At 38.6% G+C, this 25919-nt stretch overlaps 1 protein-coding gene across 7 annotated transcripts in view; it reads left to right on the top strand.

The window, feature by feature from the left end:
* Positions 1 to 15009, top strand: part of ELMOD1 (ELMO domain containing 1) — a 68129-nt gene extending 53120 nt beyond the window's left edge. For 5 of the 7 annotated variants that reach the window (XM_049110026.1, XM_049110027.1, XM_049110030.1 and 2 more), the window contains 5 exons: positions 792 to 860; positions 1374 to 1397; positions 4198 to 4248; positions 5679 to 5812; positions 13594 to 15009. In XM_049110026.1, the coding sequence (XP_048965983.1) occupies positions 792 to 860; positions 1374 to 1397; positions 4198 to 4248; positions 5679 to 5812; positions 13594 to 13766 (451 nt within the window). In that variant the 3' untranslated portion in view covers positions 13767 to 15009. Of the gene's footprint in view, positions 1 to 791; positions 861 to 1373; positions 1398 to 4197; positions 4249 to 5678; positions 5813 to 10422; positions 10479 to 13593 lie in introns of all 7 variants that reach the window. The other 2 variants (XM_049110031.1, XM_035717063.2) reach the window with 2 other exon arrangements.
* Positions 15010 to 25919: the final 10910 nt, after the last annotated feature.

Genomic DNA, 25919 nt, shown 5'->3' with positions numbered 1-25919 from the left:
AAAACAAAACAAAGCTCTGAATTGAATAAGAAAAAGTAAGAAAAGAGAGTCCATTTCATTAATAATCACGGACATGTGTATTAAAACTGCTGACTGTGGTTTGAAATTTCCTGAGAGAAAATTCAAGAGTTTGTTTTATGCTTCAGATTTATTGGGAAATATATAGATGTCAAATTAAATAACAAATGCTAATGTTTTATTTTGTTACTGTCTTTATGAAATACTTCTTGTAATGTATTTTAGAAGGTAGGTAAATGTGTGTATTTTTAAGAAATTCTTTGCCCTTTTTCCCCAGGGTAGAATTTTGCTTTTTAGCACCGTATTTTGCATTCATCCAGAATTCAAATACCCATGAACATTCTCCAAGAAAAATGCACATCGTGTCTCCCCTCCTCCATTTTCTTCCTCTCTCTGCCCCTTGGCTGTCACAGCTCTTCCCCATGTCCCTTCATCCAGGCCACTTCTAACTTCTGAGTGGCCTCATCCTGCCCCCTCGTCTATCACCCTTCTTACTGCAAATACCCTTAGCTCCCTGGGGAATGGCAAAGTTAAGATTTTTCAAACCCACTTGATAAATTCCTAAATCTGTGTGGGTTTTACAACTATCTTATTATACCATCATCCTATCTGGAAAATTCTATTATGAAAAGCCATCCATTCTCTGGAAGAGCTGAAACAAGTGGGAATCTTCTGCTGTTGTGTATCTCTGAATGCAAAATGGCCTGAAACTGGATTAAAATGAATGCATCCAACAGGTATGGAGCTGTGGCTTTTTTTCCCTCTAACTACAGGTATTTTGCAGAAAGGGATTCTGCAGCGGCTCAGCAGGTCCTCTCTGACTCTCTTCATCCAAAATGCAGGTAATTGCTGAAAATAAAAGATGGATTAGACTTGTGTATTAGGTAGGAGGAAGTTCTCCTCCACAGAGGTGTCAGTGGGATTCTCAGGAACATCAACTCGCCAGAAGTGAAGCTTAAAGCTCTTTCAAATGAACCCTTTGGACAAATACTGATTAGGAGGGTTAAAACTTAGGTACTTACTACCTGAAGGGATTCAAGATGTAAAGTGTCACTGTTCAAGTGAGACAGGTATTTAAAGGGACTGAAAACATTGCAGGTGTTCAGAGGATTAAGGAGGTAGACATGGAAGGAGAAAGCAAAGTCTAAAAAAGATTTCAGAGACAAGGGAGCACGATGGAGCACATGCCCCACGATGGGGAAACAGAGAGGAGATGGGAGTCATGAAGTCAGGGGCCAACTGAGAAATCTGGATTGTTGAGGCTTTTTTATTTTCCTTGATAAAAATCTAGATCCTAAACTGTCTACATTTTCATTTACCTTCCTAATTTTTTTTCTTTAACCGATTACGTGAAGGGATATCACTAAAGAGGAAATAAGGTATTTTTTGTTTGCTTTTGTGTTTTGTTGCTTTTATTTTAAAATAAGTATGGGTAAGAACTTTTACAGAAATATAAATTCATGAAAAAATTTTAAAAAACAAACACTAACTTTTTATCTAATATATTTCATTATATTTGGGTTGTGTGTTAGTGGAGGAAAACCAGATTAGATCAACCTAACAGAAAATTTCAAAGAGCCTTTCTATAGTCATGGCTGTACCTGATCAGAGAAACACATTGAGTACTTCACCTAATGTCTGAACACATCAGTACATGCCCTGACCTCATCTACTCCTCAGAGAGGGACATTTTATTTGGAAGTTTTGTTGCATAGAGCAATTCTGCTCTTCTATTAATATACTTGTAACTTCACTATTATAAGTAATAGTTATTATATATAAGGAGTACTGCCATTTTGCAGTCATGCTTTTGTATCACTTTTTTTCTCTTCAGCATGCCAAGTTTCTTATAGTGTTCATATTTAATAAATAAATCCAAAATTTTATACCATTCTCAAAATTCAGAAACAGATTGACTTTGTCCCTGCCACTTACTATCAGACTTGTTTGAGCTTCATTTGGCTAAGGTTCATTAAATTACACTGTACTTTCCAAAGTTTTATCTATGATCTTTTATAAGATTACACTTTCATTTTCTTTACCTTTTATTTACTTTGAGAAAAACAGTAAAATCACTTAGCTCTTTCTTGATATATCACATGGTTAAAATCAAGCTATTTTAATTTTTAACAATATTTTCTGAATTGCATATTTCTGTAATATAGAGATGTTGAACTCCCTCTAATTAAAATTGTCTGGGGAATCTATGTATAGACTCAGGTGTTCCTGGAAGAGTGTCAGCAAAAACACGTGAATCCTCCATGGTCGCGGGGAAGTGACAATAAGCTTAAAATATTTTTTTTGATGAATCATTATGAGGTGATAAATTTTATCTGTGAGCCATTCTCAAAGAAAGGCTTTATAGTTTTATCTCTTGTGTCAACCATCAGAGGACATATTTGAGAATCTGTGTGTAAATACTTTTACTTAAGAAGAGACTAGCAAGTGTGTGAGGGGCATAGAGATAAAGCTACCCTGCTTTCTTTGTCCCTCAAGCCACCATAAACTTGAGTAGACAGACTTCAAATATTGATCACTTCATATTTATGGTAAATGTCAATAAACACAAAGCAGAATGTTTTTAAAATGATACCATCCTTCACCAATGTCTGAAATAAGTATATATTAACCACTTGTGACAGCAAGGATTGTCAGACCCTGAATATTTCGGGGGTTGAGCAGTAATGTATACTAAGGAAAGTTCTCTCCTGTCTGCTGTTACTGCCCTCGTAAACCTCCAATCTGTTCAGTCCTAAAGTACCTTGAGAGACATAAGTACATTCAAGTTTAAGAGGAGAATTTTGTCTGTTTGATTGTTGTTGTTGCTGTTGCTGTTGTGTATTTCTTAAAGAAATGATTTATTCTATTTGGATCAGGATATCCTGTAAGTAATCAAATGAGTGGAGGTCATTTGGCCCTTTCTTGTATTTCCAATGCAGACAGAGGTTTCATTTAACAAATGCAGAGACACTGTATATTTATAAACTTTTGTTAAGAGAAAATAGGTGCTTATAAATTTGTTTATATAGATTTTCTTAAATGTCACCCTTAATTCAGTTTAGTTCAGATGTGAGTCTTTTAAGTAAAAATCTCCCAATGCCTTTTTGGCTGGGTGGTTGGTTGGTTTGTAGGCAGCTACACTTTAAAAAGAGGTGCATATTTTAACATGAATGAAGAAGTCACTTTGATTAGAGCCAGTCATTTGCAGAGTAGAAAGTACATATCAATTAAAATATCAGTTTTGTACATTTTCCTGGTCTCGTGCTGTGTGTATTACATGGGTCTTTTAACCCTACTTAGATGGAAGCTAAATGTTCATAACTCTAATTTTAAAATGTTATTTAGTTCAAATGCTAACCACATTTTTTTTTACTGTAAAATGAGGATTACATTAGCCACAAAGAGAAGTGGAACATGGTTCCTGTTTACAAAACACTGGCAGTATGGAGTAAGAGAGAATGGGAAGGACCTGCAAATCCACAAAGTAAAAGAACGCAAAGCAGTATTTTCAGGATGCTTCAATGATAGAGCCCTTTCTACAAAGTCTTATTGAGAAGCTCAAATTATAAAATGGATTAAAGTGGAACTCATATAGTTTAGCTGTCTTAGCCTAGACAGAGGAGATGCCATAGCACTTATTGGAACAGAATTTTTAAAACCTATATATCCTTCCTTCCTCTCTCTCTGTCTTCCTTTCACTAGTTCACTACTTTATTCATCAATAAACATTTATTTGGCATCTACTGTGAGCCATACATCACAAATAAGAGTGAATAGGATAGAGGCCATGAAATAAAACCAAAGGAAATGCAGTGGGGAATCATGAAGAGGACAAGGGCACTCCTGGGTAGAAGAGACATACCAGGCAAAGGTTCAAGGAAGAAGTACTGGTTGATAATCAATGATCCCATTAAAAAAGTACATTAGTGTTTCACCTTAAGGACTGTCTCCCACTGCAGCACTAAAGGGAATAGGGAATAAGTAGCAGGTCTTTAAATAATTCCATTTCTGAGCTCCACATAAATTTTACTGTGGATTTTTAGTTGGTAACATTTAAATTGATTAGTGTTTGAGAACTGAGTTACAGACATCTCTGCATGTAGTCAAAAGTTTGAATATAAACATTAAAAGAGTACAAGTACCAATTAGAGATTAAATCTTATTTCTTTATTCATTCAGCAAATTCAGCAAAGCAGAATGGGAGAAGAAAAGGATGGATAAAGCAATTGGGTGAGTGTGGGATTTCATATATAAAGGTTGTAAGAACCAGAACCAGAATAAAAATATCCTAAAACATGACAAAGATGAAGAATGTCCTGATGGAAATATATAATCCAGCTGAACTTTTAAAAGAAGCTGTTTATAAGTTTTTGGATTCATTTGTATGATTCTATGGTACTACTTCGCTTTTGACCACTGACAATATTTACAAAGATATAACTATATGGAAATGATTTTCAGAAATCATCATTTATCATTGTATTCCATAGGTAGGGTGGCTCAGTTGTGTTAAGCACTAGACTCTTGATCTCAGCTCAGGCTTTGTTTGTTTGTTTTTTAAGATTTTATTTATTTATTCATGAGAGACACAGAGTGAGAGGAGAGACACAGGCAGAGGGAGAAACAAACTCCTCTCAGGGAGCCCAATCTGGGACTTGATCCTTGGACCCCGGATCACACCTTGAGCTGAAGGCAGATGCTCAACCGCTGAGCCACCCAAGTGTCTCTCAGCTCAGGTGTTGATCTCAAGGTCATGAGTTCAGGTGCTGTACTGTGTTCCATGCTGGGTGTGGAACCTACTTTTTTTTTTTAAAAAAAAAGAATTTATCTAGTAGTTTTAAGAATTTTTATCAAGTATCAGGTTATTAAATTATAAATTTACTTTAGAGGTTTTATTTTAATGCCCTATTTCATTCAAAAATATTTCTGAATGGAGAACTCCTTTCTTTTATGTGCTAGATTTATATAACCCAGAGACTGAAAGAGCTCGATTCCATTTAACTTTTGATAGCCATATAGAAAAGGAAATAGGAAATATACCGAGTGTTAAGATAATTAAATTTTGCCTCATTTTAAAAGTAATATATGGCTAATTATGGAAAATATAGAAAATACAAGAAAGCAAGCAAAAAAGAAATCACCCCAATCTTATTCCTCTAACATAGAACAGTAATATTTGGTGGCACTTCATTCTTGCCCTCTTTTTGTGCACATTTGTGAACATATAATAAAACCTGGCTTGTTTCATATATAATGTTTCCTACTTAAATAGCCTTTAGGAATATGGTATTTATTGGCTATATTATATGAGATTACTATAATTTATTTCACCATTCATCTTTTTTTTAGAATATCTGCATAGTTTCCATGTCTTTGCCATTATAAATAATGCTATAATGAGTATCCTTGAGTATAAAGCTCTTCATTTCTGATATTTTTCTCTTGTATATTTGAAAACGGAATTACCAAATCAAAGCATATGGATTCTTAATTCTCTTGGTTACATTACTCGCATTTTCAAAGTTGCAAATTCAGGGTAGAGATTGGGTAGAAACAGAATGGCAACCTGCCTCTTTGATAATTTAGCAGTAATTTAAAAATTAGATTATTTTTAAATGCTTGTGTGACACATAGTTGGTTTTGTGGTTTGCACTTTGCAGGTACTCATTTGCAATCGTGGGCATCAATATAACTGATTTGGCATATAATCTACTGGTGAGTGGAGCTCTAAAAACTCACTTCTACAACATCGCCCCAGAAGCTCCAACACTGTCTCATTTCCAGCAAACATTTTGTAAGTGTCCTGTTGCTGAATTATCAATATAGTGTCTATGGAACATTCTACACAAGAAGCAAAGCTGAGAGATCTTTGCTATTTGGCTGCTTTGGGATCTTTGAACTTCCCCTTTGGTTTTGAGTTTGTTGTTTTCTCATTCAAAACTCTACAGTAATATTTTCAAGCATCATGGATTTTTCTCTTTCTCAGCTCTTGCATAATATCCACCATATCAACTTCTGGTCTGGGTATCTCTCTCCTTCTGATCCTGCACGGCATAGCACTTAAGAGTGCAGGTTCAGAAGACAGCCTGTGTTGACTCCCAAATCTATGTTTCCCAACCTCTCTAAGCCTTGGTTATGTCAGGTATAAAAGGAGTATTTCCTCGTAGAGTTGATAAGAAGATAAAGTGAGATAATGGATAAAGAGTTTTTATTAGATAGTTCCATAGTTAGTGCCTAATGAACATTAGAAAGAGGAAATCTTGGTTTAGTGAGTGAAACTGATGGTGGTGGAGCTGGCACTGGCACTGCTTTTCCTGCCACCACAAGTAGTGATTCAGAAGTTAGTATTAATGAACAGTATCCTTGGAGTTGCAGCTATACTGAGGTTTCAGAAGATAAAGACCAAGACTATATGACAGAGCCCAGAGGTGGTACTTTCCATTCTTAGAGACAGAATCCTAAAATCTGAATGTCATGGTGACCTTGCAGGCCACACAGACTGGTTTGGAGAAACATGGAAAGATATTCCAAGTCACTAAGCAAACTGGGCAATTTAAAGGAGAAATGTCATTTAAACCATTTAAACCATGCTGGCATAATTAATGCATGTATCATGTTCCCTTTTGAGACTTCATTAAAGTTAATGTAAAAGAATTTTTCCAAGAAAGCATAAAATCCTTATAATAACAGGAAAAATCAAGAATGAGGCAGGAAAACCTCATTTTGGAAGCTGGAAAACAGATGAAATGATAACTGATTCAGTAATCCTGAGAAAGCAAATACCAAATAGGTAGTGTGGAAAGGTAAGAAGCAATCTGATGTATTTCCACAGAACCTCCCAAAAGGTTCAGGAGTTGGCAGTATTTTGATGTGCTGAAAATAGGGGTGAAGGCAGGATCAAAAACAGCAAGATTGCTTGAAAGTATGTTAAGAAACTCTTAGAGGCCCAAATCCCCTTCCCTAGGACACAGCTTCTGTCCTTCCCTTGCCCCCCGCCCCAGGAGAGTGTGGTAGATTATTCTCCAAAGAGGAGAAAACAAAGGGTCTGTGGTCTGATGAGCAGCAGGTACAGCTGCTGGCAAACCATACTGAAAATGCTAATGAGGACTGAATCATGCAGGTGGCTCTTCCTTCCCCATTCCTCTAACTTTGGCAAGATTGATGGAACTTCTCTGGGTTATCAGAGCAGCCCAACAGAAAGGAGGTTACAAGATGCTGACCCCTGGGTCTCCTCAGTGAAACAACCCAGCTATTATCAATCTACAGTCATGCTCACATTCAAGAAGCCCTACCTATATGCTCAGGACTTCCAATAAGCTTTTAGTCTCTGGCTTTTTATTTTGTAAAAAATATTCAGACAGCCAAGGATTATCAGCTGTCTTAGTGTTCAAAACATGTCCTCAGATTCTTTGACACTCCTCCCATTCACTAAGAGAGGGTTTATTTGTTCCTCTTACCCTTTGAATCTGGGCTGACCAGTTGTTTGGCCAGTAGAGTATAGCAAAATTGACACTATGTGACTTCCAAGACTATGTGAGACAAGGGTTTTACCTGGTTCTCAGAGACTGAGCTGAGAGGCATGAAGGCATGAGCCATCGTGTAACAGTTTTGATCTCTACATGTTGTGAGGAAGTCTAGGACAGATGGAGTGGCCATACCTAGGTGATCTCACAGACAGCTCCAGATGAGGTCCGAACTGGTAGCCAGTGTCCACCACAGACCTCCAAATGATTCATGCCACCAGCTATCAAGTCACCCCACCTTCAGGTCTTCCCAGTTGAGACTCCAGATGTGTGGAACCATCCCTCCCAGGCCCTTTCTGAATTCCTAATCCACTGAATTCATGAGTGTATTAAAAGCCACTAGATTTTGGAATAATTTCATAAGCAGCACTAGATAACAAGAATAGTGATGAAAGCCTCAAGCATGAAAGAGAGTCCAAAACAAGCAGAAATAAAACCACTAGAAGGAAACAGAAACTATGCAGGGGAGGAAAACTTCAAAAATATGTATCACTAGTATCCCCAAGGAATTAAGAAATTTTAATTTTGAAACAAGAACAAGAGGCTACAGAACACACACCCAGAAGACAAAAGAGTGCTCTTAGAAATTAAAAATCAGATAGTGTAAATGAAATCACCAAAAAGGATTTGAAGATAAAACTGGAAACACTCCCAGAAAGTAGAACAAAAAGTGTAAATGAAAAATAGAAAATAAAAGTCAAGATATTAAAGGACCATTTTAGAAGTCTTCTTATATATGAATAATGGAATTTCTGGAAAAAGAATATTGGAAAAAGACCAATAACATTAAAAAGAGGAAATCAAAGAAATAAATCAAGAAAAATTTCCAGTAACTAAAGGATGACTTTTCATATTTAAACTAGTAAGAACCAAAAAATTTAAAAAATTAAAAAAATAAATAAACTGGTAAGAACCAGCATAATAAATTAAAATAGATTCACACCAAGGTCCATATGATTGTAAGATTTTATGATAACAGAAAGAGATGGTTCTAAAAATCTCCATAGTTGCCACATGAAGAATTGGGAATCAAGATGGCACTGGAAAAAAGAATTTAAAAAAAAAGAAGATGACACTGGAATTCTCAACAGCAACATTGAATTCTAGATGACAGTAGAATAATGTCTTCAAAAACTTGAGAATATTTTTTTTTAATCTAAGGGCATATGATTTCAGTTTAGATTTCTAATCCAGGCTAACTTCCCAATTAAGTGTGAGAGTACAATAAAGACATTTTAAAAATGCAAGGTCTTAAACATTTTACCTCCTTGTACCTTTAACAGGAAGCTCCTAAAGTGTATGCTTTCACAAAGAGAGTAATCCTGAAAGGAATAAATGGGGTCCACAGAGCAGGAAATCTATCATATGAACCAAGTGAGAATATTCAAGGATGAAGATGAAGGGAAAGCCCAAGGTGGTATCTGTGCAGCAGGATGAGAATAATAAATCTAGATTTTAGCAGGTTAGAAGGCTCTGGCAGAGTTGAAGAATATGAAATTGATAGAATGTCTACCATGTTTGAACACACTTGAACACACTGTGAAGACAATGGCATAGTTTAGAGTTAACTGGGTGAAAACTAAGTAAATAAAAAGAGGGAAGCTGGTAATACTACACAAAGAAAATTGTTAGAAAATACATGATAATGTGGTTGGAATGGGTGAAAGGGAACTAAATCTTCATCTTATTATAAAGGAAGTCCAAAAAATCAAGCAATGGCAATCATGTTATAAAGAGCTATGGGGGTCAATAATGAAAAGAATCAGCACGAGCTGAAATGTCCATTAAGGGAAGCAGTAATTAAGGCAGAAGGTGCTGCTAGTTTTTTGCCTGTTTTCTGGAACAAGACTTGTTAAACTATATGACTCTAAACTATGTGCATGTGTAACTTAGATAAAAATGAGCAAATTTAAGAATACATATACTTTATGACTTGTTAATAATGGAAAATGAGGAATTACAAGGACAGATTTGGGATTCATGAGCATTGAGGAGAAAATAAAAGCCGCCCAGTGGGGGAGCTCTGGCAGGAGAAAATCAAAATTAGAATCGTATGAACTGACACTTAGAGACAGGCATTTTGTTGTTTGTGATCACTACTGTATCATCAACATAGAGCCTTGTACAGAGTAAGTACTCAGGAAACATTTGTTGGATGGGTGGGTGGGTAAGTAGATGGAAGGAAGAAAGGAATGGAGGGAAGGAAGGAAAGAAAGAGGGAGGGAGGGAAGCTAAAATATTAGATAATGTCTTTTGTGGAAGAAAGGCAGTCTTGTTTCTCCTGAAAAATTTAGCATTGGCCTGAACTGATAGGCTTTTAAGAGAACCCTAGCCCAGGTGAGTAGCATGCAATAGGGATACTTATTTCCCAAGGCCCTCACCAGATTTTAGAAAGAACAGCAATCCCCTTATGAATTGGGATGTACACATAGGGACTCATGCCTCTCCAGAGGAATCAAAGCATGCCCTGAATTCATTGTTCCTCCATCAGACACGATCAGTTCTGCACGTTTCCTCTGTAATATTCTTGCAATTACCTGTGTCCTTGCTTATGTCTCTGCTGTCTACCAACTGAATGCAGTGAAGCAAAACCAAAATACATTCAAGCAACAACAAATACACTACAGACTTGGCTTGGAAAACTAAATTAGTATTCTAAACAGGTATTTTCATCTAGGTGAAAAAATATAAGAAAATAATGTCTCTATCATTCTGACTTTATAGTATTATTCAGTGAATACTGCACTGCCAAGGCAGTATGCTACAAAAATTGCATTCAATCTAAAGCTCCAATGAAATGAAGTAAGGCTAGGTGCAGTGAGCACAGGAAAGTACAATGACCAGAAGATGAAAAAATAATTATCTTTCTTTTGACCTTCAGATGAAGGGACTATTCAGTAAGAATAAGAACCAGAGGAAGAGAAGCCACTGGGAAAGGTACAGTAGTAGAAAGTCAGATGATTTCAGGTTCTCACTTCCAATTTCCGGCTATATTGTGTAATTGTACACCATTCAAATATGTTGTCTAAGCCCAGTGTTGTCATCTGTTAAATAAAGTTATATCTGCACTACCCACTCCACAAAGCTGTTGTTAAGAATTCGTTAAGAGACTGTAAGCAATAGCCTGACCTCTGTTTCCTACCTCTACTTGCCACACCATTTTGTTAGCTTCCTTACCTAATGAATCATCAGCTGGAATTGTCTACCAGGGTATCTCTCTCCAGGAGACAGAGAAGTAGGGAGCACAGAAACTCTACCTTTTTCTTGTATCTGTTGCATATTTGTTAATTGGCAGATGAGCCAACTGACCAATTGACCAAGTGGATATATGAACACTCTGTAATGTAAAAATGAGTGGAGTTGTATAATTATGTACCCTGAAAGTCAAACCACCATTTCTGCAATTTGATTAAAATCATGTTATTCAATCTCTATTTTCCTGATTGGATAGAGTCTATAAGCTTTACAGCTTCACTTTTGTAGATTTAAGAGGAAGGATCCGGAGAATAGTGTCTGATTGTTAACCACCCAACCTCTAGTCTTATCCTTGCCTATCTTTTAAACTTTTCAAAATGTATTTCTGTAATTGCATGTAGGGTAGAAAAATGGGGAAACCAAATGGGTCTGCATTCTTCTAACACTCTGTACTCTACTAGATCACCATTAGAATGAGTTGCCAGTATACCAGCACACTGTAGAAAGGTGAATATTTTATATTACGATGATAAAAGTGAATTCTTCATTAGAAGGTAATTTTCACAGTACCTTCTTATTACTGTCAATAAGGGTAAAGACCTTATCACTCATGAGATGCTTTTAACTCATCGTGTATGATTTTAATTCATAGTATTAGAAGCCTGACGCTAGATACAAAACAGCTCAGGTGTGTTTATTTGAGCTCAGAGGCCAAGTCAGAAAAATTATGTATTTTATATAGTACAGGAAGAATAAAGTATAAATGGTCATAGATTTCACTTAAAACCATAAAAAATATAATATTTAGAAAAAAGCCAAGGGAACTTAAGAAGAGGGCATCTTTTAGAGCACTGGATCTCATATTTTAGTGCCCTGAGATTCATCTTACTGAACTATAGTTGATCTGGGAGGTCTGCACGTCTAAAGAGTATCCTATACCATCCGCAGGGTACTTTAGGAGTTTTCTCAGTCACTGAAAGGGACAGATGATTGAATTCTTTTGGTTGAATAAGATACTGAGATCAGAGGAAACGACTTCCTCTTGGTATGCACTAAAACAACCAGAATAGAAAACAGACTGTGAGAAATGGTGAGGAAAAATAGGGACGCTTAACCCAGAAAAAAGAGCAGCTCAGGGCATAAAAGACACTTCAATTACTTGAGTTGGAGAAGGACTGAATCTGTTCCAAGAAATACAGGTTAGCGGATTTTGGCCCAATATGAGGAAAAACTCTTTAAAAATAGGTTCTTCATGCATGAGACAGGCTAATGTCAACGTTGTCATCAGAAGAGCTCAAGGCCAGATGCTTCCTCCAGGAATCCAAGCACCAGAGCAAACAGAGATGGATAGGACAGCCCTGGGATGACTGATACCTGTGGTCTAGAACTTCCCTGATATGATCAGGTTCCATAATAAGAGTGGCCATGGCCCAGAGGTATTTGAGTGAGGTTGATGTGTGTCCCCATCGAGAGATACTAAAAACTGTCACATCAGTTAATATGTGTGGAGGGCCCAAAGATAATCCAATTGTAAAAGAAATGCAAAAAAAGTAAAATAAGTTTTCTCTCTCCTTACTACCTTTCTTCCTGTAGCTGTAGAGAGACCATATACATAAAAATGTATAAGCATATTTAACAGAAGAGAAACTAGTGTGTTTGTGGAAGTGGATCAATATCTGGAAGTGTGTTGGGGGTGGGAGAGAAGGTCACTTCTAATTTTGTATTACAGTGAGATATGGTAAAGATTTTTAAAAATCTGTTTATGGACCTATGTTAAAGGTTTTCTTGTAAGTAGCTACCTAATAGAAAAACATTTTTTTTTTTTTTTTTACTATTAGCACTGAGAATACTTGTTCCCAAATTCTCTTCCCATGCCCCCTCTCATTTCTGCTGCTCACTGCTTCCTGTGGAGGTGGAAGAGCTAGGATTCAAACCAGGTTTCTGGCTCCAGAATATATTCTGCTCCCTCTAATGCTAAAACTAAGAAAAGCTTCTATAACATTTGGTTTTTTTAACTAGGAATGCTTTAATGCTTTAAGGAAAGCCTTAAATGCTTTTTTCTAATACATAATGAGACACTTGAGCTTGTAATAGGTTTACTACATACAAATATCTATTACTGTCTTTTTAAAAAGCTATTCACACTTCAATACTGAATCTGGTGGGGAGAGGGTTGCACAGTGGGGGAAACAGAACACAGTGAATAAATTCAAATACTTAACATCTATTCCAAAAATGTTTCCAATCCAGATCATTCAGTGATAACATTTTTGAGACACAAGAGTATTTCAATATTACATCATGCTTCAGAGCAAGATGGTCTTATTAACAATTCATGTAGTTTAATGACCAGTCTGTGTTCAGAGTTGATTTACAATTTTTATTGTCTCATAATAGACTGTCAGAACACATTTGTTTGATTTGTCAGAGTAATTTAAAACTTTACTCAAATCGAATATCAAGAGAAAAAAAGGTGAGTGGAGTAATTTTGAAAAGTCAGACCATTATGTTAATTTAATCAGGGGGAAGGATGAAGTAGTGACTGTTGGCCTTTAGGATTATATTCCAGATGTGATTCATGTTCAAGAGATGGCACAATTGATTTATCTTCCTCCTTAGGAAGAGTGAGAATAATTCCAGGACCAATTGCAAAAATCTTGCAGATTCGTAGCTTCTACTGCACTAGTTTTAAAGAATAATCTTTAACAGTAATACCTGCTGCATCGTGATCTCTTCTTTGAGCTCCATGGTTGCTGTCATTTGGTCCAACACCTCTTTCAGCATTCAGTGATTCTGAATGTGATTAAGGACTTCTTTTTTTTCTCCTGCATTCTTATCACTGTCTTATTTATAACAGGCTATTTGATGCATGAGTTCCATAAGTTTTGGATTGAAGAGGACCCCATGGACATAATGGAATTTAATCGTGTGCGGGAGAAATTCCGCAAGAGGATCATAAAACAGCTGCAGAACCCAGACATGGCATTGTGTCCACACTTTGCTGCCTCAGAAGGTCTAATCAACATGTAGTCACCCATGCTGGTTTTAACGGATACCCCCAGAACACTGCCTCATTGTCGTGTTAGATCCCTGCTTAGGTCCCAGCTCACACACTGAATGCACAATGATTGTATGCATGCCTTTTGGTAAAGTATTTTCATCTCTTGGTCATAATTACCAGACCCTCAGATACCACTATTTCTGGAGTACCTGTCATCCAGTGACTGTTCATATTGTGGCATTATGCAGTGTTACATTTGCCTTGACACCCAGGTATGGAGAGAGTTTTCTATTTTTTTAGATTGTTTTCCTCCCCCTCGTAATTCAGCATTGAAGAATTGTATTTCTCTAGCTGTATTTTGTATGTAAGAGATTTAGCTGAATCTTGTTCTGTGAAAGCCCTTTAATTTATTGATATGTTTCATGACCACTGTTGCTAGCTCTTCGGGCCAGGTTCACGCTTGAATCTCATTCCACTAAAAGTATACTCATTCCATAAAGTATATGACTTTCAAGTAATACAGACAGACAGACACATGATAAGCCAAACCATTCCTGCAAACACAGCTGCGCTTCGTGAAAATATAATGAGGCTGACAAGAAGCAAATTTAGGTAGGTGCTGTCTTTGTTTGAAGTGTGGCAGAATTATATTGTAACTTCCCCCAGTTGCAACTGTGTCATAGTCATATGAATACCCGATTATTTTATTCCCATAATTTTACTGGCTTGGACGCCTAAATATGTTTATGATGCTTGGAGCCTCAGAAAAGAAGTATGCATACTTCAAAAGCTGCAAAAGGATTTTCACTGCCTGCCTCTTGCTGAACTCAGAGTTATGCCCTGGCACTGTTCTGATCCAAGCACCTGTGCTTGGTTTGTTTTCAATGTCAAGAGGTTATATTAAAAAACAATTTTCAAGAAAATGTGTTGCAAGAGAGGGACCTAAAATGTGTCCTTTTGTAATAGTTCTTGAAAATAATGACCTTGCCTTGTATCAGTGAAAAAGTAAATTGCTTGGAAGGGGAAAAAAAAAATCAAATCATTCCAAAACTGCTAAAGATCATTTCAAAAACCATGATTTAGTTTGGAATTATGATTGTAGTCTGTTGAATAGTATTTACCATGGCATTTCATACCCATGGTATTTTATACCTTCTGACTATCAATTTTAGTATTATTAGACATTTGTGTAATCACTTGCTTATTTAAATGAAGTCTGAGTACTGCCTAACTGTCAGTTATATGAATAAATTACATGTCATTCTACTGTAACGTATAGTGAATTTCATTTTAATATTTTTGTGCTTGTATAGCTTCTGAATATGCAAATATGTGAGTGGGTAGCATGTCAAAGACAAGCTGGAGCTGCATGTAAATCACACCATCGCTCAGAGTAACCAGGTGTAGATTAGAGTGTGTCATGTCTGAGAAACTTATTTTATTTAATCTTGAGGCCTGATAGTGCTCTAATGAAAGAATAAGATCCAGCTTCTTCTTTGTAACTTCCCATAAAGCCCGGTTTGTCTACTGCCAGACACCTGATAAAGGCAGCCATAAGCTGCCTTTTGTTTCCTCGTCCATTCTAGCTTTTCTGGGATTGTGCTTTCTGTTTCAGCTGCATACCAGGTGGCAGCATTTTGCATTGCATCTATTACAGCCCTGTGCCCTTCCACAGCATGGAGGAGGGAAGAAGTTGATTAACTCACAATGTGTATCACGAGGAATGACAGGAATATAGATTCCTCTATGGGCGAGAATGTGTGAACCTGCGAACCGGCCTGTCTTGGGAGCCCTGAGCTCCGCCACAGCTGCAGCAGCCATGTGTGCAGACAGCACTCCATAACTCAGCACAGCCCTTGTCAGCCACGTGCGTGATGTCTCTCTCTATCCACCACGGGCCCCATCACTGACATGGTTTGATAGTATGTGGCACTTACACCCACTCACGTCTCTTCTGCTCAGGTAGAGATAGTTGATGGTTACAAAGCTGGGAGTCTTCCCTCCCAGCTCCTTGCATAATTTCTCTCTGTTGTATCTTAATATGGCTGTACAATTTTAGGATGAACAAACTGCCAGCTCCTTCTAATTCTGAGTATTATTAGACTTCTTGTTCACACTTCTTTGTAAAAGATGCGTTCTACTCAGTTACATGAAGTGAAGTGAGAAAAAGAAGAGGAGAAGTTTTCAAAAGCATAAAAAAATGTGTGATGTGTTTTCCCCTTGATCATTCTTAGCTTGCTTATCCTTATTCCACTGAACAAGGGTTGACCATTTAAAATTTAAATTATGTAGCAAGCCTCTTCCAAGTTTTCCAAAACACTACTTGCTATGATAAAAACACATTCCAGTTTGCACTACAGAAAGAAAACTCTTTGAAATACCATTTTTGAAAATTATGACTTCCATTTGACTTGCTTTATCACACTTATTATTATAATACTGAAAAAATATTTTTGCCTGATAACCCATCATCTTTTCTACTTGAAACAAAACTTAAATATATACCTATCTCAAAAGGTAGGATGACCTTATAATATATCTTCCCAAGCTCAAGATACTTTTTTTTTTATTTATTTTTTATTGGTGTTCAATTTACCAACATACAGAATAACCCCCAGTGCCCATTCACCCATTCACTCCCACCCCCCGCCCTCCTCCCCTTCTACCACCCCTAGTTCGTTTCCCAGAGTTAGGAGTCTTTACGTTCTGTCTCCCTTTCTGATATTTCCCACACATTTCTTCTCCCTTCCCTTATATTCCCTTTCACTATTATTTATATTCCCCAAATGAATGAGAACATATAATGTTTGTCCTTCTCCGACTGACTTACTTCACTCAGCATAATACCCTCCAGTTCCATCCACGTTGAAGCAAATGGTGGGTATTTGTCATTTCTAATAGCTGAGTAATATTCCATTGTATACATAAACCACATCTTCTTTATCCATTCATCTTTCGTTGGACACCGAGGCTCCTTCCACAGTTTGGCTATCGTGGCCATTGCTGCTATAAACATCGGGGTGCAGGTGTCCCGGCGTTTCATTGCATTTGTATCAAGATACTTTTGAGAGGAAAGTAGGATACTGTTAATAATTTCTTTAGGACAACAGCGTGAATCTGGGACAGTATAGGGAAACTGAGATGCTAGGTGAGAGAGACCTAACTGAGAGAGACCAAGAGACAGACATAAGTAGACTGTCTACCCACAATGCAGATAAATGCAACCTGATTTCTTCATGTCCTAGCCTCTGGCAGAAGTACATACAGGGACACAGACATTTTGATATGTAGGATACTACCCAACATTTTAAAGACCCATCAGAGGCATGAGCTTCATCTGAGAAGGTCACATGAATAGGTTGGGCTTATAGAACGTCAGCAGTGGGGAAACAAAACCCAGCAATCAAACTCTATGGCCATAAATTATCTTGATCTGTAAGCAGATGGAGCCAGATCCAAACTGAAGAAATATCAGGAGGGGATCAGAGTGGGTGAAGTGTGGGGGTCAGAGATGAGAAACAGAAGAAAAGAGGGACGGGAAAAAAAAAGTGTCATCTAGGACCACAGTTCTATCTAGGAAACTTTGAGCCACAGTGACATACTCTATCAAAGCAATGCCTCTAATTCTCCAGGGAGCTTGAAGTAACTGCTCTAATCTGGAAACAAAATGGCAGAAAAGCAGAATGAAGTGTAACATCAAGTAGTAGAATGAAAGAGATTCTGGTATAGATTCCATTTCAAGAGCTAACATTTAGTGACTACTGATGCTATGTGCCAGGACCATGCTAACCTTTATCTGCATTAGTTCACCTCCTTAACAACATACAAAGTGAAACTCTTTGCTTCTTTTTCTAGATGAACAGGCTTAGAGAATCAAATATATTGCCACAGGTTTCAAGAAAGTGAGATATCACCTCTCATAGGAAAATGTTGGTGAGGAGGCGGAGAAAGGGAACCCGGGTGCGTTGTGGGTGGGAATGCAAGCTGGTGTAGCAGCTCTGGAAAACAGTATGGAGGATCCTCAAAAAATTAAAAATAGAACTACTCTATGATCCAGCAATTCTACTTCTGAGTATTTATTCAAAGGAATTGAAAGCACTAGCTCAAAAAGATATCTGTACCCCCAAGTTCACTAGAGCATTACTTAAAATAGCCAAGACATGAAAACAACTTAAGTGTCCATCAAATGATGAATATATATATGCCATGTTTTATGTTTTATTTATTCATGTATTTTATACACACACACACACACACACACACACACATACACACAGGAATATTATTCAGCCATAGAAAAGAAGAAACTTCTGATATTCATGACTACATGGATGGAACCTGAGAGCATTATGCTGAGTAAAATAAGTCAGACAGAAAAAGGCAAATACTTTATGATCCCACATATATGTGGAATCTAAAAAAACCTGAACTCACAGATACAGCTACATATCATGGTTGCCAGCAGGTGGGGGGAGCTGGGTGAAATGGTTGAAGGGGATCAAGAGGTACAGAAAAGAAGTAAATGGCATAGCTAGATCTTAAACCCAAGGCCTTAAGCCCTGACTTTAATCATCATGGTGTCTCCCTAAGTGGAACTATTTTCTATCGCCCAAGGTAGATTATAAACATGCATATACACTATAAACCCTCTCCCCCAACACACACACACAGTTTATAATATACATGTAAACAGTTCTTGCTCAGGTGTCTTTAGGGTAAATTCTTATGTTGCAGACCACAAATGCTGCCATATTGCCCCTCAGGACTTCCCCCTTTTTTGGTTAGAATTTCTTCCTTGAAACACAAAGAACATTTCTGACAGGACTACGAGCTCTCTCCTGATTTCTGTCTCCCCTAAGAGTCCTGGAAGCCTGCACACCACCTCCAGGCTCCCCTGTGGGAAGCTTCAGTGAGGTTCCTCAGTGGATCTGCAGAGCCCGGGCTGAAATATGCCTACACAGATGCTTAAGAGAGCGGTTAGGACAGGGTTATAAAAATAAAAACCTGGCTCGGTGCCTTCCTGTTATTTTATCTATTATGTACCCAGCACAGTGGTCTGCTTTGCAAAAGAGGCCATAGATGAAAAGTTTATCCTGAGGCACCAGTGTGACTCAGTTGAGTAAGCACCCTACTCTTGGTTTGGCTCAGGTCATGATCTCAGGGTCCCAAGATGGAGCCCCACCTCGGGCTCTGTGCTCAGCATGGAGTCTGCTAGAGGGTTTCCTTCTTCTGCCACTCCTGCTGCCTGTGTGTGCACATGCGCTCTGTGTGTCTCTCAAATAAATAAATAAATAAATAAATAAATAAATAAATAAATAAATAAAATGTTTACAGCGATGAGGTAAGTGTGGCAAAGAGAAGAGAAAGCTGAGATATAGCTTGTAAAACAAGGGCTGAAGCCCCTCCATCATACAAGGTGGATTAAGGGAGGCCCCTTAAAGACTGCCATCTACCATAACAATAGTCCAGATGAGAACTCCACAGCATCGCAAGGCTTGGGTCTTAGAATAGACTTTATTAAGGACGTTTCTAAATCAAGGGTTAGCAAGAGGAAGGAAGATATGAGTGCATCTCACATCCCATAGCACACCAGGGCCTGTATGCTATGCTAGACACCCTGCAGTCTGAGTTCAGGTGAAGAACTCCCATCCCCCTGCTGCCCTCCTTCTTTTAGGGCAAGCCTAAAAGCAACCATGGGAAACGTGGTGATCTGGCAGGATCACTCTGTAGCCAGGCAGTCTGGATTTGGTTGCCAGCTGTCCTGCCCCCTGCAAATTTGAGGTGTGTGGATTAGTTACCCTGGGGAGGAAATCTCTGGTCCTAATAGAAGATAAGCATAGAAGCAACCCCTTCTGAAGGGAAAGAAAAGAGCCTTCAGGCACAGGCAGTTTGGTCAAGCAGCCCAAAGAGAGCTTGTGAATTCTTTTTTGACAAATCTCATCATCACACACATACATTTAACATTTTAATATATTAGGAGATCCCTGGGTGGCACAGCAGTATGGCGCCTGCCTTGGGCCCAGGGCGCGATCCTGGAGACCCGGGATCGAATCCCATGTCGGGTTCCCGGTGCATGGAGCCTGCTTCTCCCTCTGCCTATGTCTCTCTCTCTCTCTCTCTCTCTCTCTCTCTCTCTCTCTCTCTCTGTGACTATCATAAATAAAACAATTTAAAAAAACATTTTAATATATTAGCTCTTCTATGCCAACTGTGTGGCAATTAACCAGGAAGAGGGACATCATTAGCCTCCAGCTGTATGATACTAAAAGTCACATAATCTGCTTTTGGTCAAGCTTTTATTATTTCTGCAAAGTACAGCAGAAAAAAAAAACTGGCACTCAGAAGACCCACACTGCAGTGTACCTGCTGCTAGCCTTCCTTAGGCCAGTGACTTGCCCTCTCTGACTTTGCTTTTATCACCTGTATCTGAAAGATAATGACGGCTCCTCTCCAGAGGATTATTGTTAAGAGTAAAAATCAAATAAGCTATCATTAATTAAAGTGCTTAGGAAACTCCAAAGTACTAGTTAAACACATGTTTAATTATGGTGGGTACTTATCCATTTGTTTTTGGCTATGAGCTCAGCCTAACAGAAAATTAAGCTATAAAATTTGTCCTTGTAGCCAGTGTCTCCCATTAATTCAATTCAGCAAATATTTATTGAGAACTCACTTTGTGCCAGGCATCATGCCAAGACTGGGGATAAAATGGGAAACAAGACAGTGTCCTTGGTCTCACAGACCTCATTGTCTAAATCTAATGCCTCACTTGTCCAATGCGGTCTTTGGGCCACCAACCTGAGCACTGTTAGGGATGAATCATTGCAGCCTCTCTCCAGACCTACTGAACAAGAATCAGGTAACACTCTCCCAGTTGGTTTGTGTGCACTTCACAGTTTGACAAGAACTGCTCTAGAGGGTATTGATCTGGTCACTCTCCACTGAAACCTGACAAGACCTAAGCCTCAACTGTTAATGGTTTAGAAATAAATCAAACATTCCCTTTGTTTTCCCACAACTTACCCTGGAAAGCAAAGAAGGACTACATGTTCTGTTGTCATCTGCTCAGAAGTGCAGACAGGAGTCAACGTGGAGGAGGAGGAGGGCTGTGATGGACTGGATGTCTGTGTCCTCTCAGTACACTGTGTCCCCTTCATATGCTGCAATCCTAAACCCCACTGTAATGGTAGTAGGAGGTGGGGCCTTTGGGGAGTGATTAGGTAATCAGGCTTCCTGGATAGGAGTAGTCCTTGTAAGAAGAGACATGAGAATCTCTTTTCTCTTTCTCTCTCTCTTTCTCCCGTCTCCCTCTCCCTCTCTCTCCTGGGTTACAATGAGAGCATGGCCATTGGCAGACCAAGATGAGTGCCCTCATCAGACACTGGATCTGCTGGCACCTTGACCGTGGACTTCCCAGCTTCCGAGCTATGAGAAATAAATTGTTTAAGCCACCAGCCTCTGGTATTTTTGTTACAGCAGCCCAAACTAAGACATCAGCTTGGACACAGGAGGATGGCCTGCCCTTCTAGCCCAAACGCTTCTTAGAAGCCAAAGCTGGGACTGCACCACATGCACACTCTCACTGAAGGCCATTCTCAGAGTTTTATTCTCACTATATTTATATTGGTATCTATCAAAGGCCAGTCTCTTACATGCTGGGGAAAACAGTCTTCACATATTAGCCAAAGTCTCCCCTCACAGAACAGAAATCACCTAGCTGCAACTTAGTAACTATCCAGAGAAGTCATCTGAAGTCTGAGGCATGTGCTTCTTGGAGCAAACCCAGAAGCTTGGAAACACGAAGAGGATAAGAATCGGATAATGCAGCTCTGCTGCCCAAGTGTTCTGATTTTATTTTAGGAGAAAACAAGGAGCACACTTGTGATGAGCACCAGGTGTTGTATGGACGTGTCAAATCACTATATTGTACACTGAAATTAATACTACCTTGTATATTAACTGAAATTTAAATTAAAATTTTTTAAATAAAAATATATTAAATTTTTTTTTTTTTGCAAAGGGGCGCCTGGGTGGCTCAGTCAGTTAAGCATCCAACTCTTGATTTGGCTCATGTCAGGATCTCAGGGTAAATTCATATGTTGCAGATCTGACAGGACTACGAGATCAAGCCCTGCCTCGGGCTTTGCAGGAGGCGTAGAACCTACTTAAGATTTTCTCTTCCTCTTGCCCTCTGTCCCTCCCCACTCCTCTTTCCCTCCCTAAACAAATAAAAACTTCAAAAACCTTTTTAAAAAGCGAGAGAACCAAACATTTGTAGAATAAGGGAGAACTACTCTTAAATAAACTAAAGAACTCACCTGACTTAAAACAGTCTGAATCATTTCTCATGATCTAGAACAAAACTGGCAAATTGAAACCAATTTAAATGGTTTTAATTTTCCTATAGCCAACTATAAGAAATCTATTTATTTTTTCATTTTTTATTTTTTATTTCTTTAAGAAATCTATTTAAATGTCCCTATGGAACTGCTATGTTTGGGGTTGCATTTATCCTTACAATAAGCCACATAGCTAATTTCCTGGCTGGGTCTTTTCCTTGCTTATACTCATGTTCCTGACTCTATTTAAATATAAAATGAATTAACATGTATGAATGTGCTACACAAATGTGAGGGTTTCTCTTTTTTAAAAATTATTACTATTTGCAGAGGATACATGGATCATCTAAACAGGATTCAACTAAAATGCCATTAACTTACTGTGGGTTTATTTTTTTATGGATTAATACATTAATTTTGTTTACTTTCCTAGCTTCTGAAAACATTTTTAAATCAAATTTCTTAAAATAACTATACATCTTACCACATGCAGTTAAAAGAGATGATATGGGACACCTGGGTGGCTTAGCAGTTGAGCGTCTGCCTTCAGCTCAGGGCGTGATCCCCGGGTGCCAGGATCGAGTCCTAAATCAGGCTCCCTGCATGGAGCCTGCTTCTTCCTCTGCCTGTGTCTCTGCCTCTCTCTCTCTCTCTCTCTCTCTCTCATGAATAAATAAATAAATCTTAAAAAAAAAAAGAAATGATATGGAAAGATCCCATACACCCTTCATCCATTTCCCCCAACTGTAGCACCTTGCATAACTATAGCACAATATCACAACCAGGAAATTAACATTGATACAATCACCCTCAATCCATCAGTGTTATATGTACCAATTTGTGTAAGTTTTGTTCTATGAAGTTTTATCCTGTGTGTACATCTGTGTAATTGACACCGCAATGAATATTTAGAATATTTCAATCACCATAATGATGCAACCTTTTATAAGTACACCCATCCTCCTCCCCAACCCGTCTCTAAGCTCTGACAACCACTACTTTGTTTTCCATCTCTATCATCTAGTCATTTCAATAATGTTTTATAAATGGAATCATACATTATGTAACCTTTTTTGATTAGCTTTTCATTCAGCATAATTCCCTTAGGATTCATTCAAATTTTTTGATATGTCAAAAGTTTATTCCTTTCTATTGCTGAGTAGTATTCCATGGACTAATCATGTCACAGTTTAACCATATATCTGTTGAAGCATATTTGAAATGTTTCTAGTTTTTGGCTATTATAAATAAAAGGTTCTCTGAATACTCGTTTGCATATTTTTATGTGAAAATAATCCCCATCACTTATTTCACCAATCCTCTCACCCACCTCCCCTCTGGTAACCATCAGCTGGTTCTCTATAGTTAAGAGTCTGTTTCTTCTGAATGGGGAATTAGAGAGAAAGACAAACCATGAGAGACTCCTAACTCTGGGAAACAAAGGGTTGCGGAAGGGGAGAGGGGATGGGGTGGCTGGGTGATGGGCACTGAGGAGGGCACTTGATGGGATGAGCACTGGGTGTTATACTATATGGTGGCAAATTGAATTTAAATTTTTTAAAAGAGTAAAAAAAAGAGCCTGTTTCTTGGTTTGTATCTCTCTTTTCCTTTGCTCATTTGTTTTGTTTCTTAAATTCCACATATAAGTGAAATCATATTGGATTTGTCTTTTTCTGACTAACTTATCTCGCTTAGCATTATACTCTCCATCCATGTTGTTGCAAATGGTGAGATTTCATTCCTTTTTATGGCTATTATTGCATTATACACACACACACACACACTATATATATATATATATATTCTTTACCCATTCATCTATCAATAGACACAAGAGATTGCAATGCATATTTAGTTTCTTTTTTTTAAGATTTTATTTATTTATTCACAAGAGACACAGAGAGATAGAGGCAGAGACACAGGCAGAGGGAGAAGCAGGCTCCATGCAGGGAGCCCAATGTGGGACTCGATCCCAGGTCCACAGGATCACACCCTGGTGTGAAGGCGGCGCCAAATCACTGAGCCACCAGGGATGCCTCACATTTAGTTTCTTAAGAAAGACCCAAATTAATTTCCAGAGGAGCTGAATCATTGTACATAAAAGTTGAGCAGGAATTTTCTAGATACAGCAGAGACTGCCAGAAATTCACCAATATCTGACTGACCCATCTCTCATAGTGATTGAAACCCCTAATTGTGGCTACTCAAAAGTAAAGACTTATATTCCCTGTCTTCCCTTGCAGCTAGGTATGATCACTTGACTAATTCTGGCTAATATTATATAAGTAGGAGTTTTGTGGGAAGCTTCTAAGAACATTACACTAAAGAAATGTAAAACGCACCCTCTGCCCCTTTACTTATTTCTCAGTTCATCCTGCTGCTATAAACTAGATGTGACACTTGCCATCTTGAACCATAAATACCAGAGGTGCATTCTAGGGATGTCAGAGTGGTAAGCTGGAAGTAGCCTAAGTCCTTGAGGACCCCAGCAAGCCCACTAGCCCTGGACTGTCTTGTCCAGACTTTTATGTGAAAGTAAAATAAACTATGTGTCTTAGGCTGTTCTTTATCTAAGTCCCTGTTATTTGTAACTGGACTGAATCCTTACTAATATATCAGGTAGCACAAAGCACAGAGACATACATGACCCAACCAGGAAACACCAGGAGCTCAGAACAGTGTGTGCACAGAGTACTCCTTGGTACCTAACTAGAAATGAAGCAGGAACCAAAGACAAAGGCAAGGCCCAGTCATGAAGGGCGTGGTGTAGCAGGTCTGCTCATTTACAGGAACACAGAGCTCTTATTCAAAAGCTTGCCTAAAAGGTCTAGGAATACTCATGCATCCAGATAGGTTTTCCCACAAACCACTGAGGGGAGGCTTGGCCGTGGCAATAGGCTGGAGCCCTCCTTGAGGCTTCTGCCTCCCAAGAATCTGCTGGGCAGCTCAGCCTCCTGGCTTCACTGCTGCTTTGGCAGCTGACACTGCAGCTGTAGGTGCAGACATTATGGCAAATAATTTAGAGCCCCCTGGTCACCAGGTCTCTCCAGTAACACTGCTTGTAGCTATGGTATCATCAAAAATGCTGAAGAAGACAGTACCTTCAGGCTCTGGCCCAAACTCCTCTCCTCCACTGGAGAGGTCTCAGGACCAGATGGGATTTCAGACACATTTCTACCTCTCCACGCTTCTTCTGGGGCTAAAGCACAAAATTCCGTCCCTCACCCTCACAATCCTAATACACACACACACTTTCTCACTCTCCTGCATGAACCACACACACACATGCACAGAGATAAACATGGCAACTCTAGGACTATCACAGAGCTGTGATATGGTCAGATTTACATTTAAGAACTTCTCTTTGCTTGTTGCATGGAAAATGGTTTGGAAGGCAGCAAGCAGGGAAAATAGCAAATTAAACTGTGATGCCCAAGCAAGAAATTCTGAGGGCCTAAACCAAAGCAGAGACTGGGAGGATGCTTTTGAGGATCGCCTCCCTGCAGAGAGGAGGGGAAATATGGGAGTAGCACAGAACAAGTAAAATCAACAGCATGTGGTGACTGGTAGATATAGGGATGAGGATGGGTAGGAGCATATGGAGACTTCTGGGACAGAATAACAAGTTATTAACACTAAAGCCATTAGAAATAGCTACCAATCGCTGGCCACCAACTCCACGCTACACAACTCAGTCTAGTGCTCTATACTCATCGTCTCTTAATTCTCAGACTCACTCTGTGGGATACAGTTTTAATCCACAGTTTACAAATAAGAAAACCAAGGTGAGGAAAACTTGAGTGTCTTGCTCAAAGCTTCCCAGCTAGAAGTCAACAAGGATAT

The sequence above is a fragment of the Canis lupus genome, chromosome 5, assembly GCF_003254725.2.
Source record: "Canis lupus dingo isolate Sandy chromosome 5, ASM325472v2, whole genome shotgun sequence".
Classification (NCBI taxonomy): domain Eukaryota; kingdom Metazoa; phylum Chordata; class Mammalia; order Carnivora; family Canidae; genus Canis; species Canis lupus.
The sequence above is the reverse complement of the archived record's forward strand: the minus strand, read 5'-3'. Positions and strand labels throughout refer to the sequence as shown.